Here is a 19,629-nt window from a genome sequence, read left to right on the forward strand (position 1 = left end):
TATATTTATGTATTATAAAAAATAGAGTTCTATAAAAAAATATATATATTTTCCGCAATACTAGCACCACCTGTTAAGTAATTTTAGTAGCAGCAATCAAAACAAAGATCTATTTAAATCGATTTATTTCTGTATGTAGATTTGTAAAATTATTGGAAAAATAATAGGGCACTGTTCGTAGGTAATCAATACTTCTCCAAAATATTTATGTTTATTTAACACTGTATATAATGACGTTTTTAACACGCTTTATAGGTTAGTTGGTGGTTTGGGTGTGTGTAGTTCTAAAAGGTATAATTTAATTGTGTTTATTATAATTATTATGATACTTCCATTCATTTATTTTCACTAATTAGTTGGTAATTTATTGTCTCTACTGTAATGTGTCCAGGTACATTTTTAAAGCAGTTTTTAGAAATGGCTGCTACAGAGATTAATTATCAACTTCAACATTATGAACCTGATTTAACAGTACCAACAAAAAAAAACATCGAAGATATCATTAATGGGATTGAGAAAGACGATAAGCCTCTTTATGAACAAGCCTTGGTCAATTTTCTGGTAAAAGAATATAAGGAGTTTGATATTGCCGAATTAAAAGGTATATCCTCAATTAATTTTACATGTTTTTCAAGTTTTGGTTGTAGAAGGTGATATTCGCGCAAAGTTGTGGAGAAGCTTGACTAATTTAGCTACCAGTATCAATGACAATGGTTTATTAGGTGTTGTCTTCACTGTATTTCGTATTATCAGCAGAGATAAAGCATCAGTAAATAGTTTAGTTAGTGAAGAATGGTTATCTCTGGTCATTCAAAATATTGGTTTAAATGATAAATCTTTTAATTATGATGAGGACACATTGTGCAAAATTGAGGAAGGACAAAAAGTACTATGGAACACTTTATTTAACAGCAAGGAACTAGTGGAAAAATCTGTCACCAATGGCATAGTGGAAAAACTCATTAATCGTATAAAGTATGTTTGATTTAAATATTAAAAGGCACAAAATATCTAATTATATTTATCTTAGATTATATGAAAACTTCCATGTGTCTGATACAATCAAATACTATGACATTAAATTAGTATTTCTTTTATCAGCCTTATCTATAGCAGTGAGGACCAAAATAGAAACAGATTTAGATGGTTTGACTGTTCTTATAAGTGTTTTGAAAGTGATTCTCAAGGAGGCAGCAGAAGGCATTGCACAATCACATCTACCTGCAGTATTAGATGATAAAAAAGCTGATATTGCTTCGGAAACATTGAAGGCTCTCTTTAATATAACCTTGAAAATTTCAATGGAAGATCAGTGTGTTCAACAATACACTGAGTTGGTGGGGATTTTAAGGAATTACCTGCTTGCATCAACAATAACTTTGGACAAGACTTGGCAACTAAGAAATGATATAATAAACTTACTAACCAATGTGCCAGCATTGTGTTATGTAGAGCTCCTGATGCCAGTGGATGAATCCAAGCCCCTGCCAAAGACATTGAGATATGAAAATTACAACATGATCGTGATACATGAGATTTTAATGTTCCTAGAAGCTAAATTTAATGATAAGAAGGATGTGGCGAAACAGTTGGAAGTTTTCTCTCCAGTATTGACAGTATTATTGAAGGCAACTAGTACTCATAGGTCAATGAGGAAGTATTTGAGATTGCATATCCTTCCACCTTTAAAAGATGTCGATAAAAGACCTGAAGATACTGATACACTGAGAGGACATTTGTGCAAGTTGCTGACATCACCCATTACTCAAATTAGGGACTTAGCTGCAGAATTATTGTTCATACTTTGCAAATGTAATGTTGCCAGAATGATAAAATATACGGGATATGGGAATGCAGCTGGTTTATTTGCCCAGAGAGGGCTTCTAGGTAAGTAAATTTAAGTATTACGTGTATCGTTCCAAACACTTCCATCCCTAGGTGGTAAGAAAGACGAAGCAGAAGCTCACTTCAGTTCAGACGATGAAGACAGCGAGACCGAGGAATACGCCGAGCAAAAACACTTAATCAATCCCGTTTTGGGATGCCTAGACCAGCCTCATCCCAATCCCATGGAAGGTATATTATAGATTGATCGGTCGATAGCACCATCGTTTCTTTGTGTACTCAATTCCAGGTATGACCGATGAACAAAAAGAATACGAGGCTATGAAGCTAGTTCACCTGATGAATAATCTCCTAAAGTCAGGAACAATTCAGCCTTGCAGAGTAGGTGCAGATGGCAAACCTCACCCCATAGAGCACGTTCTACAGTTACAAGAGGGATTGAAGAGACAAGAAAACAATGATTCTGATAGCGATTAAATGTATACTTTTGGATTTCTAAAACACGTTTCAGACCAATGACTACATCATCTTTTATCAAGATTGTGTAAATATTAACGTTTCCTGTGCATTACATTTCATTATTTAGGAACTATATATTATGTATATCCGCATAATTTATAATATCGTAAACAATGAGACCATCAAATTATGCGTTACGTAGAAACTTTGAATATTTTAAAGATTTTTTATCTATGTTATACAAAATATATTTCTATTTGGAATTATATAGTCTTATTAGTATATCCCAGAACGCCTTGAAATTTCACAATCATTTTTTTTACGTTTAGCTTACAATTTGTTTCGACATATGTCAAATAGTTTAAATTTCTTGTTCCTTGATAATAAGTAATATAAATATCCAGTAATTAATTACTGTATTTCTCAAAATTCGAATGGTAATAAAAAAACAACGTATTTTGAATGTTTATTTTCATATATATTATTTGAGGTACAAAAGTTACATTTGTAAATATGACTAGATTAAATTGAAAAATTTATTATAAAATGTCTTTTGAATTTATAGCTTTTCAGATACTTAACTCGCTACAGCTCGATATGAATAATTATTATTCCAAACGACAAACTAACAAAAACATAAAATGTCTTTAACAATAAAGAAAAAATCACTCCATAACAGAAGTGTCGTTATAAAGTATTTTGGCGATATTCGATTTATAATACTATATATATATATATTCGCAACGGCTTGGGTATATAAGTCTTTTTATTTAAATATACCATAAATCGAACTATATTTCCTCTTTCTATATAAGCGTTTTTATGAAAGGGCAGTATACCTTATCTTATTGTCTCTACTACACTGTAGCTCTACTCATCACTATGAATCACCGTTTGTATTAAAGCTCGAAGTGTTTTCTTTGTTTTATTTGGCACTAGTACGGTATAGTAAAATGGGGAATATACTCAACAATACTTACGAATATACATAACAAATTATTTTGCATGTCTTACCAATTTTTTAAAAATATAGTATACTGTAATTAAATTTTATACCTAGCTACTTTAAGAACAATATCACATTTTTTCAAAAATAGTAAAATGCAAATGCTAGTTAATTGTATAAGAAGTTGCATAACATTCGATAAACATTTATTCCAAACATTAAAACTGTCTTGCTTGTTATTCAGTAGAGTCCCCTTTTACCTGTTTCTGCATAGCAAATCCACAGGAATGTAAATAAATTAGTAATATTAATAAAAACATTGTTACATTGGCCCTCGGTATCGTTAAAAAGGAGAATAAATAACTTAAAAATAATAATACTACAAAAAATCAAGTGGCATAAATGTCATTACATTTCGGCTACCGTAACGTTAGTCTACCCTGTAGGTTAGTACAATTTTCATTAATCATTTACAGATCTAAACATATATTTCGTTTCCTAAAGTTAGCTTTTGTCCGGTCACTCCTCCAGCGATTTGTACTGGCGCTCTTATGTAAATTTTCTTGGTTAAGTTACTTGGGGATGGTGCAGTGGGACCTCCCTGAACATCCTCCTCCTTGGGATTCTCCTTTACTTCCTTCAAACTACTCGAATACCTAAAAAAATAATTGAGGCGATGTATTGCTAGTTGCAGGTGACTGAGGGAACATTTACCTAGATTGGTTCCTACCGCTCTTTACTGCGCTCTCTGATGTTTGTTGACTGCTGGGTGTCGTAGAACTAGTAGTACTTTTTCTGAAAGGATACAGGTATCTCATACATTAAGATATAAATATATTTGTAGCGCAAATACCTGATAATTTCAGTCTTTCTTAGCCTCCTCTTTAGCGATCTCATGCCGCAGAGTTTTAAAAACCCGCTTCTGAATTTCGAGCTCATTATATTATACAGGATAGGATTGACTGCTGAGTTTATGTGAAACATTATCCTAGAGAAATACAGTATGTTGTAGAACGTTTCTAAACCTGAAACAAATACTATATGGTAGTTAAGGAAAAGCGTTTTAAATCCACCGAAATACAGGCAACCAATCATTCATTATTAACCCGTAGAAAAATGTTACCTATATTAAAATTAAATCCCGCGGGACTAATAATTATCCAAAGAGTCAGTGCTCGAAAAGGCAGCAGACAAATGAAGAACGCCAACACCACAGTGCCCAGCATCATCATCACCTGCTTGCGGTACTTGATAACACTTTGACTGGGTACTGTAACACTTTTATTCTGAAGACCAGTCTGAAAAAATAATATAATGAGAACTAAACACTTTTTCCACAAAATGTCTAATAAATATATTAGCTTTAGTAAAATACTGCTATTTATGAGGTAAAAATGAATACTAAAAATATATGTATATATTTGGTTGCATATGTCCAGGGAACAAAATTATATTTTATAATATTAGTTTAAATTTATATATGCCATTACGTAGTTATAAATAAATTAATCAGAATATTATAGGTGGTTTTTAAATGTAGTCGAACAGAAATTACTAGGACTTACCAAATTGTTGGGATGAGTCATCAGTGTTCTGGCAATTAACGCGTAGATGCATATAAGGATCGCCAGTGGAAATATGAAGAATACTACGACAGAACTGATGAAGAAAACACAGGGAAATAGATCTTCCACCATGCTGAAGCAAACGAACACAATGGTGCCGTCATAATACTTCTCGGAACTGTATTGGGTAATGGCCAGGATGGGACTAAAATACAATATTATAATAGTTTTTGTTTTCTGACGAATTGCGTTTTTTATACATTTTTTCAAACCCAAGTAGCAAAATGCTTTGTTTGTATATTTAGTTGCCTATGATTAAAAACATTTTAGGGTAGACATTTTTATCAAGAGTTATATAGTGACACAGAATTCATCTATTTTTTAAGTAAATATCTATTTTTATATCGAGTTGGCGCGACTAAACAAACAATAATTTTTTCGCCACGTAGGTTTGAACAAGTGGTAGATTTTTTTCATGTCTGACACTTTATCTCTTCCTAACTACTCCGGTCAGCGTATCGAAGGAAACTTTCTCGAACGGGAGGCGCAACAACAATCGACAGCCTACGACGGATCACAAAAAAGTTTCATCGTTAACGGGCGATAGAGGAAATTTAGCAAAATTAATGTTATCAAGCATCAGCTAAATAATATGATCTGATTTATTTACGAGCTAGCCAAACTCGAGACTAAGAAACTACACGGCCAACTGATACGTACCCCCAAATCTAATTTAAACTTTTCGCTTATCGGGTAGGTGGCTGTGGATTTCGATTAAGAAGAAGGGTTTCTTCTAAAAGTTACTGTTAACGCCTATCAAACTAATCTAAACACGGTATCATCTAAAAGCAGGTGTTATTTTTTACATCAGTGTTAAACTTAATTAGCGATTATATTTATTAAATTATTATTTGCAATTAAAATATCTATAATACAGATATAACTATAAAATAGAGTGTATATTGAGTGGTATAAATATAGGGGTATTATTAGTTTAAAAAAATCATTGTAGCTATCACTGTCACTGTCATAAAATTTAGGTTTTGTTTTCTTTAAAAGACATTGCAATGATCACTAAGAAAATTAGAGTTCTACTTATTTATCTACGATAAACACGAATTAATACAATAATAATGTATATTCTATTGTATTCTTAGATTCTTGCGAAAAATTAAGTTTAACACCGATAAATTTAATGTGATTAAAAAAATGAGACGTACTTACGTTTTCTGGGGACCTCGGTTGATTGTCATTGGTAGGATGAGCCTTAGAATCGATGATTTGACATTCACAAATGATTAGGTGTGAGTACGAGTAGTAGTGCGTGAGTTCTAGTTCGGGTGAGTTCGGGCTAAGCGTTTCAGGACATCGGTTTTGATCGGTTATAAGTTTAGTTTGGATTAATTCATTTTGTAATTGTTATATTTAGCATTTGTATTTATTTTATTACTATAGAATTTTTAGATGAGAGTTAAATATCATATTTTGCATTGAGAATAACTAAACTTTAAAGTTAACCTTAATACTTTTTAAGTTGGTTAGTATAGTTTGGCTCCGATTTAGCATCGAAAAATATAAAGGGGGTGTAATAAAATACAATTGAAACAAGCTTTTATCTTCGTATATTTAATCTTTGGTAAATATGTTTATAAATGCGTAGATGATCCTTAGACAAAATAGGATATTAACACAAATAGAGGTAATACTAGATGTGGATATAGACAGATATATTTTGGTTACCAATAGATAAGGATTCGTTTTAATTATGTTCTAGATATGGGAAGCACCGGAGGCTGATATTTGGAAGTGTCTTACAGCAAATACGCACAAGAAGCCTGATTTATAGATTTTCCGTCGGGTCTTCTCCAACTTTCTCTCCTGTTGGCATCGAAAGTTATTAATTTTAATTATCATAATACTTCGGGAACTTTTTCTGACGCCGAGCCCTTGGCGGCATTGGCGGAAGATTAATTACATCTTTTATTGGGAGTTCGTGATGCATCTAAACGAACGTTTCCTCTTCGATTTTACCGTTTTTCTTTGGTTCTTGGTGACTGTCGTTAACGTCCGACTGATGATGTTTTGCTTCGGGGCATATTATCACCTTTTCGGTGAAAATGTTGACGTTAATTTGGGTGACTTCGCTCCCGGTCGGTTTTTTGCCTGGATCCTCGTTGTTTTCACCGCGTTTCTTGTTGGTAGCTGAGTGTTTATTCACGGGACTGTTCTTGAATGAATCCAGGCTTCTAGTTTCGGACGAGTCAGTCTTGATGAGCACCGAGCAAGTCCTAGGACGATAGCAAACGCGGTATCCTTCATGACTCGTCCTGAACGTACTGCTTCTGGTACTGGACGAGTGTTGGGTACTACTGAACGTTCCGTTGGCTCGTTTTCTCAGCAATTTTCTCCGGGTATTTGAGCAAATAAGAAAGCCGTGTCTAAACTTGGAGCTCATCAGGTTGTATAGGATCGGGTTGATGGCTGAGTTGAGGTACACCATGATCCTGCAAAAGTACAGGATGTTGTAGTACCGTTCGGCGCCTAGATTGTACACGTTCTCCTCCGGTACGAGGATGATCCACATGGTGAAGACCCGAAACGGTATTAGACAGAGGAAGAAGCTGAGCACCACGGTGCCGAGCATCAGGATCACCTGCCTCCTGGCCCGGATCGAGTAGTTATCCAGGTGCTTGTTGAGCATCTCGCTGGCGGCGTTGTAAATTAGGTTTTTGGCGATGACGCAGTACAAGACGAGAAGCACGATGAGAGGTACTATGAAAAAGAGGAAAATACTGCCCAGGAAGTAGAGGGCGGACCAGAAAGTGTTGGCCAGGGTGTGACAGGCCGGCACTTTGGTCCCGTCGTAGTAATCGACCTGTTTGAACTCGGCTATACCTAGCATGGGGCTGCAAGAGAAGAAACATGGCCAATTTAGGATCAGTGGAGACGTGCAGATTTCTTTTTTGTTTAAATTTTTAAGCCCAACTATTTATCACTTACGGACTCAAATGATTATTATGTTAAGGCATTTCAAGAGTTTACCGTATTTTCAATTGCAGTTGCCAGTTTACGTTAGAAATCTCTCAGTTAAAAGAGATATGAAATTCGAGTCGATGAATTGGTATTACTATACCATGTCTGCAAAATTCTTCAAGACATTGGCAAAAGTTATAAATCAAAAGTCAAATCATAAATCAAAAATTTTGATGACGCGTATTGGCTGTTTTATCGGATGGACTATATATAGTCCTTCAAATAAAAGAGCCAATGTGCGTCATAAATAACTGAAATTAAAAAAAAATGTAAAAGTCGTTTAAAACTTGGTTCAGATTTTTCTTTCTAAATTTATCCTTTATTTAAAAAGATATATAAAATTCGATTTGATTTATTACTAATAATCCATGTTGCCAAATGTCTGCAAAATTCTTCAAAACATTGGCAAAAGTTATAAATCAAAAGTCCAAGTTGATATGGTAATATTGTGACATGCTGACGTCGTAAATTTTTATGATGCCTATTGGCTGGCTTATTCAATGGGCTATATATAGTCCGTCTAATAAAATAGCCAATGAACGTCATAGATGACGTCGAATATACTACCAAATGCAGTTTGCTACTGTTTCGTCATTCAAAACTCGAAGCCGATTTTTCCTTCTCATTCAAGTTACTTCTAATCAAGACATAAAATTCTATTTGAGTTGGTATTAGTGCACCATGTTGCCAAATGACTGCAAAGGCTGGACTATATATAGTCCTTCAAATAAAAGAGCCAATGTGCGTCATAGATAACTGAAATTAAAAAAAATGTAAAAGTCGTTTAAAACTTGGATCAGATTTTTCTTTCTAAATTTATCCTTTATTTAAAAAGATATATAAAATTCGATTTGGGTTATTACTAATGATCCATGTTGCCAGATGTCTGCAAAATTCTTCAAAACATTAGTGATAGTAAATAGAGGTTAAAAAATAACATACGGTGTAAATTGCAATTCTAAGATGATGCGGCAACATTGATACATGCTAACATCAGAAATTCTGATGACGTGTATTGGCTGTTTTAGTGCATATAAATAGAATCTGACGCCTGAGTCTGACGCATCGGAACATGTCATTGAATCATCCTATAAAACTAGAATTGGATTGGTAATGGCGAACCATGTTGCCAAATGTCTTCAAAAATTCTTCAAGGCTATAGTGATCACAATTGAAAGTTATAAACTTGAAATTGTTGTAAAACATAAATTGAGGCGACAACATTGTGACGTGCTGACGTCGTACACTTTCATGACGTGCATTTTCTATATATTCGAATAGTTCCTAACGATGCTTCTGTGTAATAATTAAATAGAGAGTCGTAAAATCATAGGTGTACAAATATGATTCCGTCTCTTTTTATGTATATCATAGATATCTGTTTCTTTAATTTAAACAATGTATGGCTAATTTTTACGTGAAAATTTTGTGAAGTTAATTGTAGCCAAATAATGCTTCTTTGCATGCATGTATAGAATCCATTCAAGCTGCAACAGTGTCTTCCTCGCAACTCTTGTAACGTGTGACCTAGCGTTGTAATGCAAAAAATGTTTTTTTGCTACAATTTACTCATATGACATCGATAGATGTCTGTAGTAAAAATTTGGGATATGAAGGAGTAGTATCATCGTAAGTTTTCAAACGTGTTTGATGGGCCACAGTAGCAGATTTCGTTAAATCAAATAAAAGTGGATACGTTAGAACCATTTTTATAGCTAAACTACAGTTGTTTCCATGGATACTTCGCTTTTTAGTACTAGTAGATCAAAATCCAAGCAAACATCAATACAACAAAATGTTGTGTAGCACGACTGCTACTTCATTGGTAACTTGACAAAATGGTATGGCAAATCTCCTGGTGTTAATAAATCTATCTCTGTTGTTCCAAAAACAAGAAGAAGCTTACTCTGCAATCAAAGAAGCTAAAGCAGGTGTACCACAAGGAAGTGTACTGGGTCCAATGCTTTATTTACTCTACACTTGTGATATACCACGAATGGAAAATATTACGATGGTTACATTTGCTGATGATATTGCGATTATAGCTGTCGGAGACAATAGTGAAGAAGCCTCACGAAAATTACAACAGGTAAGTGACAATATAAATAATTGGACACAAGCCTGGAAAATAAGAATTAATGAAAGTAAATCTGTACATGTGGAAAAGAACAAAAGAACTGGAATTGAAATATAGGAAAATGTACTGGCTAATTAGAAGAAAATCACAATTATCAGTACATAATAAATTACTATTATAAAAGCAAATACTGAAACCTATATGGACATACAGAGTTCAATTATGGGGATGTTCTGCAAAAAGTAGCATAATTAAAATATAAATTTTTCAGAACGATGTTCTGAGAGGTATTGTGGGCGCTCTCAAATGCTATAGGAATCAGTCCTACATCGGGACCTTGAGATACCCACAATCAGTCAAGAAATTAAGAGAATTGCAAGGGGGCATGAGGAGAAACTTCATTCTCATGATAATATTGAAGTATTGCAGCTTTTGAATACCACCAGAACAAGACACAGATTCAAAAGAATCAAACCATCTGATCTTGTGTACTGTTGTGTAGTGAGGGGTATATAATAAAACTATAGCAGTGACATGTATAAACATTATTTAACCAGAGACAACCGGGATGTAGGACCGATGGGTTCTCCTAGTCATATACCTAGATTTATGTTATCATAAAGACAAATTGTAGGTTAGACGGAAACGACTAGTAACAATGTATTAATTAAATAATAAAAGAAGATGTTGTTATAAAAGCTAATAAAACTAATTAATGGAAAACTAACTAAACTAAAAAGTTAACTGTGAAGTACTGGATTTTCAAAATCCTTAGTTTATGCCATGAATTCCTGGTATTAGTGTAACCTACTTGAAATTTAGATGAAACATGCATCACAATTCAACGTAAAAAGCCACCAAAGACGAACAGTGGTATATTGAAAAAAATTGGAAATATGTGTAACAATATTACACTACAAAAGGTTAAGAATGGATGTGAATTAAACTGGCAAATGAACGTATAATCATACAATTTGTCATAAGCGAATACTATCCAGTTTAGGCTAATTAAATAAATATTGTGTTTCTATCTCAGTGTATATTAACATTCCCATATAGGATGTGAGAGATTTTTTTTATTGGCATTGTATTTATTAGGTTTTGAACCCTTTTCATCTTTTGTAAATATTATGAAACATATCGTTAAGTAGCATTCAATGATGCTGCTAATAACTGTGATAATTTTAGAGAAAAATCTACATCAATTAATGTTTCCAACTCTACATACTTTTATTTCAATAACTTTCCGTATGTAAAAACCTGTTATTACATATTGTCCGAATAAATTTACTTTAAATTTTTAACCTAGCATAATATATTTATGATTAGAATAAATATTATAACCTAAAACATAACGTATTTTAAAGAAGCGAAATCATATACGTAAACATACAGTAACTGACGTCCAATTTTGTGGTCATATAGTCGAAATTTTCCAATAATTATTAATCAAAAACGATAAAAAAAATCGAGTCAAATTCAAATAAATCAAACTGTTGAAATACCTTAACATCGAGGCTCGAAAAATATGTACAACTCATAGGACAGAAGTTCGATTATTCGAATAAAGAAATAACACAAGCCCCCTCGAATTTCTTCTACTTTTAATCATCCGTAATAAGCTTTCACCATAGCACATTCTGTTTGCGAAAAATCACGAGAAGTAATCTTCACGTTCGCAATGCATGGGTTCAAAGAAGCTTGGACCTTTTCCAGTTCTGTCTCGGTGGCGTAAAGGTGATTGATAACAATCTCAAAATACTTCGACAAAACTGGAGAAGGTTTATACACATTTAGAAAGGACAAACGACGTCGTAATTCGTTTGTCGCGCGTTGATTATTTCGGCAAATAACTAAATAAGAGTTAGTAAACAATTTACAGACAAAACGTCGCTTCATCACAAAGACATTAAAGCACAGAGACATACTCTTGGGGATAAATGGGGACTTTAGGGAGCAATAAGTAAAATACGTAAGGATTGTAAGGATTTTTTATCATTTAGATAATTAAACGGGCATAACCTTAATCGTTGTTCCTGCTTGTCTATATGACATTAAATTATTTTACGAATTCGGTGTGACATCTATTGGAGATTGTTCTAATTGAGGAAATAAATTAAAATTATTTTATTTAATTTGTTTTAATTGTAACGAAATTCCTAATGGTCTATTAAACTTTTATCTTTATCCTAAATCCTTGTTAATATTAACGGCTAATACCTTTTATTTGGATTGTTTTCTTCTATTTAATATAATGTATCTCGGAATGAATCTTCATGCTAAACTACGCTGGAAGGAACATATACATGAGCATAAACAAGAAAAGGAAATTATAGAAAGTGAATTGGTTAATTGAAAGAAAATCACAATGATGAGTATACATAACATATATACGGGCGATTTAAGTTTTTGTAAAGACTAATTATCGGTTAATCGGTACCGACTAGTAAAAATGTAATAAATAAATTTAAAAAAAGTTCAATTTAAAAATAAATTTTTAACGAATCAATTCATCAAAATAATTAAAAGGCATAGATACATAAATATACATAAAATTGGTCGACATTTGATTTTATTCAAAATGTATTCACAGAAAATGGTGAAAAATATATTATTTTTTAAATAATAAACATATAGTTTATCCAAAGCTATTTTGTATATACGTCATTTAAATCTGTGATGTCAAAACGTCGCAATGTTGCCGCATCAACTCTGAGTTTTAGTTCACTTTGACTTTAAAATACAACAAAATTCTAATCTAAATAAAATAATTGTACAAAAATGTTATCAAATATAATTTATTTTAATATTATAGTACATCTAAAAACTACAGTTAAGATACAGCCACAATAGTTAGAGTTAGAGTTATAACCTTTTATCACTATTGCTTTCAAGAATTTTGCATTCGTCTGACAACCGGACGACTTTGATAGACTCATTCGTTCACGTGCTTGAAATAATCACACAGCATTGCGTCTCTTTTTAACTAGAATAAAATTAAAAGGAAAATATTGTCTGATTCTAAAACGAATTTACAAACTGCGACAGGCAATACATTAAACATTTTGCCGTATGTACAAACAAACTTTAAATAGTCTGTGTTATATATAACCATTTAGGAAATAATTTCAATATTTGACATAACTGCTTCAAACGACACTAAATAAAATTTTTAATTTTATTTCAAAGTTCACATATTTTCTTTTTATAATGTATTAGTAGAACTACAGCGACATCTGTCGGATATATGAAGAATTGTTTGATGACAAAATCAAATAATTTTTGTTGTTCTTCACTACATAGTATAAAACAAAGTCGCCTTTTCTGTCCCTATATCCCTATGTGCGCTTAAATCTTTAAAACTACGCAACGGATTTTGATGCGGTTTTTTTCAATAGATAGAGTGATTCAAGAGGAAGGTTTATATGTATAAAACATGCATAATATACTAAGGTAACATTGCTAATTTTAGAGGTTTCTAACGTGATGTCGTAAATTGACCTATTTTTTTAGGCTTATTTAGCAATTAGCAAAAACGCTGCCTAACCCTACGAGTTAGATCAAATTAATGTACTACAGTATTGTACACCATAAAAAGGTCTACAAAAAAGTCCGCGATGGTATATGTTTATCTTTTAGGGATAACCCACATTAACCATTTTTATTGTTTACTTTTTACGTAAGAAAATGGCTTATTTACGAAGCTATTTTAAGCAATACGGCATTAATCCTTATCGAATTAAGTACCTTAAATACAGTGTGCAATTAATATAGATCAATATGGTTCCTTACAGCATGTAAATTAAACAAATATTTTCGGAGATATTACAAATTTAAAATTTGCGTTTAAAAATGTGTAATGTAATAAAAATTGTATGAATTTAGATATTCCAAAGATAGCAGGAAATCTTCATAGTAAGTATAGGGGAAGAGGAATTGTTTTACTCCAAATTTAATGCGTGCAGGCCAAGGGCAGTAATGAATGAACCAAAAATACTGAATCGATTTTAATCATGTTTTCATTGAGTGACATAGGCATATATATTTTATGCCCGTGCAAAGTCGGAGCGGGCCGCTATGTTTTTATATACAACGTTCATATTTTTTCTGTAGTGTATTTAATTTAGTATCAGCATTGCACCCGTGCGAAGCCGGGGCGGGTCGCTAGTTTCTATATAAAATAAGATTTCATTCGTAAACTGTATTTTAACAGTATAAATAATAAAACAGCATAAACAATATTTTAAGTATTTAATAATAAAGCTATTTAACTGTTCTTATAATGTAAGTGGGCGTAATTGGACGTCTGAGTGACATTTGACATTATTTTATATTTATAACCTAACAATTATGGAACATATTAAGAAATTAGATTTGGAACTTGTTGATTTTATGGGTGAACGTTTAGGTGCCGAGAAACAATCAAATTTTACGGTGGCAACCTGGCGGCGTCATATTTTCGCTTTATTTTCGCGTATTCCATTGCCGGCAAAGCGCTTTTCCGTCTAGACTAGCGGCAGTCTGCGTTTGCACTGTAAGTGAATATTTTCGGATGTGGTGCACCTGATGGTCGGTAATGGAGGACGAAGAGGACGGTATCCTCTAAAAATAAGACGGAGCTGTATGGACGACACACAATACTTCGCGTAATAAAAGCAAATAGAGATCCAATGGAGGTTTTATCGGAAGATACCGGTAACTACAGGAAAATAAAGATTGGCGTGATGTTAACACAGGAAACGATTTTGAAATTTATGGCGTCATCGCCAACATTTGAAAACACAGCTGGTTCTTATATAAGTTTAATGGCAACTAATTACAATAAAAATAATGAGACTAAGAAAAAAGTAATTTCAATTTTCGTAATAGAAGAAGTGAAAAAGCCACAATTTCGTTTTCAGTGACTTACACGAAATTAGCAATTGAAAAGCTAACACAGAAAAATAGATATTTAAGTTATTCAGAGACGGATTAATTATTTTACTCGAAAAGTGGCAACAGTCACAGAGCTAATAGATATGCAACTTTATAGGCAATTTTAGACAAATGTTTCGCGATGTCCAACATCTAGTATAAAATATTGAGAATTTAGAAGGGTATCTTAAATGTGCGCATGCGATACAGTGTTTTAGTTATTTAATTTTCCCCCAGGTAGTTTCCGCGAGGTATAAATTTGGTAGCAAAGATGAAATTTGACACTTTCTGCTTTCAGAAGACTATTCTAAAAAATAAGAAGGCGTAGTGTACGTATGTTTATATTTGTTGGAGATAATCAAAAATTTACTGGATATTTTGGACCTTTTTGGTAATTCTATGCTTCCTATAGAAACAATATGATTTATATATAAAGAATTTCGGTTTAATTTTTTTACATAGTTTGGTATGTATATATATAGTCTATTCAAAGTTTTTTTTTGTACATACGTCATCAAGATGTTTAATGTATTGCCTGTCGCAATTTGTAAATTGGTTTCAGAATCAGACTATATTTTCCTTCATTTTATTCTAGTTAGAAAGAGACACAATGATGTCTGATTAGTTCGAACACGTAAACGAATGAGCTTGCCAAAGTCGTCCAGTTATCAGGCGAATCCAAGATTCTTGAAAGCAATAGTGATAACATATTTTAACACTAAACTATGAACTGTATTATTAACTGTAACTTTTAGATATAGTATAATGTTAAAATAAACTTTATTTGATAATACTTTTGTTCAATTATTTCATTTAAATTAGAATTTTGTTGTATATCAAAGTCCATTTGAACTAAAACTCACAGTTGATGCGACAACATTGCGACGTTTTAACGTCACAAATTTAGATGACGTATGTACAAAACAACTTTGAACAGGCTATAATTATATACGTAAGGTTTTTGTATACACATACATAAACTGTTAAAAACATACATTTTTAGAAAGTTAACCTATTCGTCAATTTGTTACTAACAAATGGACGATAGTTATTAGAATTTTAACAGAAAAGAATGGGGAATTTATTTTCAACATGTAAAACAAAAAGACATAAAGACGGAATAATAGAGATTTAAATTGACCAATTAAATTAGTTGAATGGGCGACTATAACCCCATCTAGATATTGGACGTAGCGAAACTTTTCTCCAGAAAACCCCATTGAGTTTTCTCTCTATTACTCTATGGCTTTTATCCATGGAACTATCACTAACTATAATTTTAACAATTTCTATGAGGATGCTTTTTATATAGAGTGCTTTTTGGTAGTAGTTTATTTTCAATAAGTAACTTTTAATAATAAATTTCGGGCCTGAAATGAAAGAGGATGTAACCTCATAATCTTCGTAAACTTAACCTTTAAGTGTCAAAATGTCATGACAATTTGGTGCTTAGTTTAAAAGTTATAGCTTTTTCAGTTAAGCAACTTTTGCTATTTGTAAATGAACTAGTGTGAAGAACTACTTTTTATGAAAACCAATTTTACTTATCTTGTTTTTGAGCAAAGTTATAGGCAATCAAAATGGTAGGTATATTAGCTACATATGTGATATACGACAAAATATACATATCAAATATACGACAAATATTCTTTATATTAAAAAAGAAATACTAATACTAACAAAAGAAAAGTGTTAGAAACCTCTCAAGATCAGTATACTATCGATTTTAAAAGTAATATACTTAAAACAACTATCGAACTTAATCCAATTGATCGACCGTAGAGGAAAAGTAAAACAAGAACAAAAGGATAGACGAATATTTCGTCTAATTTATTGTTGCCGACTAAAAGGATGTTTCGGACCAGATGGACAAAGAGAACATCTTTCCTCCGATGAACATCAGACTTTTTATTAAATTATGTTGGTTTTTGTACAAGATAATATATCTCCATCTTACTGTCGTAATATAAATCAATCTGTGGGAGGATTATATTAAAACAAACTCGTATATCATTAGAAACATCACAATAGTTAGTTATAAGATGTTCATATAAAGGATGTCCGATAATTTACGTAATATGTTTATTTACACAAAAATGTTTAAACTCCGATAGTTTTTTTTAAATAAAAATAAGGTTGTGGAAGAGAAAAACTGAATGTCCCCTGAAGAAAATACTAAAGAAGAATAGATAAATAACAAGTGAGCATCATACAAGAAAATTGAGGTTTTTTTTTGGCGTTGGGCAGTATCTTGTTTTCGATGAAGCTTAATTTCATCTTAATAGACATGTAAATGAGCAGATCTGACGTTTTGGAATGTAACAAATTCAAAATCCCTTTATTCGCAATCGATTTATAAAGTTATGTTGTGTCATGGCGATTTTGTCCAATGTTTAAATTCTGTTAATTATTTGATTTTTTTAACATTAAGGGCACCATTTTCGATAAAACTGAAACGTATTTTATAAAGAAGTTACATTAACGAATGGACAAATAAAATTTTGTGGACGTTATACAGAGTGGATGTTAGAATGAATTAGTGAAAGTGGTATTTTATGTTCTATAATATTTATAAGCATTCAATGTTTTTAACGTCTACAGAATCTATTTCGATAAATCCCCTGAAATGTTGCGGAGTTTGCTATTGGATAAACAAAAGCCGTTGCATTACAATGGAGACGACAAAGATACAGAAACAACTTGGTCACGGATGAAGAGGGCTCGCCACTTACATCCGACCACAGGAGACAAACCCCTATCTCCGGGCAATCCTTATAGTAATTGGCCCAAATTGTTTCGACGACATTCCAACGTATACAGGGTGATAATGGAAGTTCTCGAGGGGGTCGCTCTTAATGGAATTGCGACCCTAATTTGGTTTTTTCGCTTTGCTCCACTGCCTCAATCGCCCGCATCGCCCCGCCGCCGTCTCACCCTCCTACCCCGCCACGAATCAGATTAGCTAATCAAATCAGGGCGATATTCGGGGATGATTGCAATCTGCCGTTATGGTCGATACTGGGGTTGTGCAACAGGCTGATTAGTTTTTGTTTCCTGTCTGCAATATATATATATATATATATATATATATATATATATATATATATATATATATATATATATATATATATTTCGGTAATTGGCAACACTATTGTCATGTGGATCCATCTGACAGCTACATCGTAAAGTTTGACATTTTTGACGTTATACGTACTCAGAACATTTTCTCGCACGGGCGCTATTTGTTTATTTTATATTTAATTGAAAGTTTTATCTCGGAAAAAAATGGAACTGAATCGTGAACATTTTCATGCCATAATTTTTTACGATTTTTGACGTGGATTATTACAACAAGAATTTGACAGGCTCATTCGTTTATGCGTTCGAACCATATAATATTCTGTATTTGTTAACATTATCTAGGCAACCCATTACTACGTACGGCAAAAGTCCTGCTACCATTTTGACTGCCTATAACTTTGGTCAAAGAAAAGATAAGTAAATTTGGTTTCCATAAAAAGTTTATTTGGTCTTCACATTATTTTTTTCGGTATGATTAAAAAATTATATCGGTTAAATGGTGACCGCGATTCGCTATGTAACTTTCGGCTCTATTTTTTTCACATTTTTGATGACATCCTGCAACATCTAACGCTGAATGTCTTCAATTTCGTGACAAATATTGTCTTTAAGATGTTGAATCGTTTGGGGCTTATTCACATAAAGTCTTGATTCAAAAAAGAAACCGATAAGAAAAAGTTTAATGCTGTTAAATCCGGGGATTGTATAATAATTGAATTGTTGAACGAGTTGTGTGTGCTGTGGTCCCATCTTGCTGAAATCACATGTCATCTAGTCGTTCTCTTCCATTTCGGGCACAAGAAAATTTCTAATCATGTCTTGGTACCGTTCAGCAGTAACAGTAACTGCAACACCTTGGCCATTTTCAAAAAAAAATAAGGACTAATAATGTTTTAGACAGCCTTGAGATTGTATTACTGTACTCAACCCGTTGATCAGGATTTTCAGGAATTTTTGGACTAATTGAATTAAAATAAAGAATTTTGTACGAGAACATTTTCAAATCAGTTTTAAATTCGCCTTAACTGCGTATAGAAATGTGTAACTGGGAACCACGTCTCTGAATTGATGTTTCTGGAGACTATGCAACACTATCGCGCACCAGAGCCACATTTTTAGCGTAACGAAACATCCGTTATCTTTCAGAACGAGTCCTGTCTGCTGTCGTACCGTACTGTCGAAAATTCGGATGTAAACGATAAATTGTGGTTTTGTGAGGCACTGGGTCATTGGATATTTTTGACGCAATTTCCACTGAGTGGCAATAACGGAACGATTATTTTCAATAAATATTGTCACTATTTCTGCTCGTTCTTGTGGCGTATATTCATACATAATAAAATTTGGACCACGATTTTTTACGATTTTTGACGTGTATTATTACAACAAGAATTTGACAGGCTCATTCGTTTATGCGGTCAAACTAATCAGACAGCATTGTGTCTCTATTTAACTGGATTAAAATGAGAAGAAACATATATTCTGATTCTGAAACGAATTTACAAATTGCGGCACGCAATACATTAAATATCTTAATGACACACAATTGGGGAAATGATAATCGTTTGGCAATATTATAAGCCTTTAAATTCAGATCGTTTCCCCTATTTTCACATGATCACTAGATGGAGAAAAATTGGTATTTTTTGCAATCGAAAACTCCAATCTTCTCTTGATAAAGTTGCTATTTGGACTAGGGAATTGTTAAT

General features: G+C 32.7%; 2 protein-coding genes across 9 annotated transcripts in view; one reads left to right on the plus strand and one right to left on the minus strand.

The window, feature by feature from the left end:
- The first annotated feature begins 45 nt into the window (after window positions 1-45).
- ric8a (ric8 guanine nucleotide exchange factor A) lies at window positions 46-2,570 on the plus strand. Of its 7 annotated transcripts, none has more exons than XM_076409567.1 (7): window positions 46-181; window positions 256-291; window positions 409-601; window positions 648-975; window positions 1,031-1,887; window positions 1,939-2,076; window positions 2,135-2,570. In XM_076409567.1, the coding sequence occupies exons 3-7, from the start codon at window positions 418-420 to the stop codon at window positions 2,320-2,322; spliced, it is 1,695 nt and encodes a 564-aa protein (XP_076265682.1). In that variant the 5' UTR covers window positions 46-181; window positions 256-291; window positions 409-417; the 3' UTR covers window positions 2,323-2,570. The 7 variants fall into 7 exon arrangements, with proteins under 7 accessions (XP_076265682.1, XP_076265681.1, XP_076265680.1 ...); XM_076409572.1 differs by having other exon boundaries at window positions 152-181; window positions 256-359; XM_076409566.1 differs by lacking the exon at window positions 256-291 and having other exon boundaries at window positions 53-181.
- Window positions 2,571-3,639: 1,069 nt separating this feature from the next.
- Window positions 3,640-19,629, minus strand: part of ETHR (ecdysis triggering hormone receptor) — a 169,080-nt gene continuing 153,090 nt past the window's right edge. Inside the window, exons 5-9 of one of the 2 annotated variants that reach the window (XM_076409576.1) lie at window positions 4,816-5,020; window positions 4,374-4,548; window positions 4,104-4,275; window positions 3,965-4,045; window positions 3,640-3,906 (exon numbers count right to left, since the gene is read on the minus strand). In XM_076409576.1, coding sequence (XP_076265691.1) covers window positions 3,729-3,906; window positions 3,965-4,045; window positions 4,104-4,275; window positions 4,374-4,548; window positions 4,816-5,020 — 811 coding nt within the window. In that variant the 3' untranslated portion in view covers window positions 3,640-3,728. Of the gene's footprint in view, window positions 3,907-3,964; window positions 4,046-4,103; window positions 4,276-4,373; window positions 4,549-4,815; window positions 5,021-6,679; window positions 7,722-19,629 lie in introns of those variants that run through there. The other variant, XM_076409575.1, reaches the window with a different exon arrangement.

This window comes from Rhynchophorus ferrugineus, unplaced genomic scaffold, assembly GCF_030347505.1.
Source record: "Rhynchophorus ferrugineus isolate W39M unplaced genomic scaffold, kcgeb_rfMv2 rfM7, whole genome shotgun sequence".
NCBI classification, from domain to species: domain Eukaryota; kingdom Metazoa; phylum Arthropoda; class Insecta; order Coleoptera; family Curculionidae; genus Rhynchophorus; species Rhynchophorus ferrugineus.

Coding starts and splice junctions, on each gene's coding strand:
- ric8a (XM_076409567.1), top strand. CDS start 418: ATGGCTGCTACAGAGATTAATTATCAACTTCAACATTATGAACCTGAT. Junction 976..1,030: donor AAACTCATTAATCGTATAAA/GTATGTTTGATT, acceptor TATTTATCTTAG/ATTATATGAAAACTTCCATG. Junction 1,888..1,938: donor TGCCCAGAGAGGGCTTCTAG/GTAAGTAAATTT, acceptor TTCCATCCCTAG/GTGGTAAGAAAGACGAAGCA.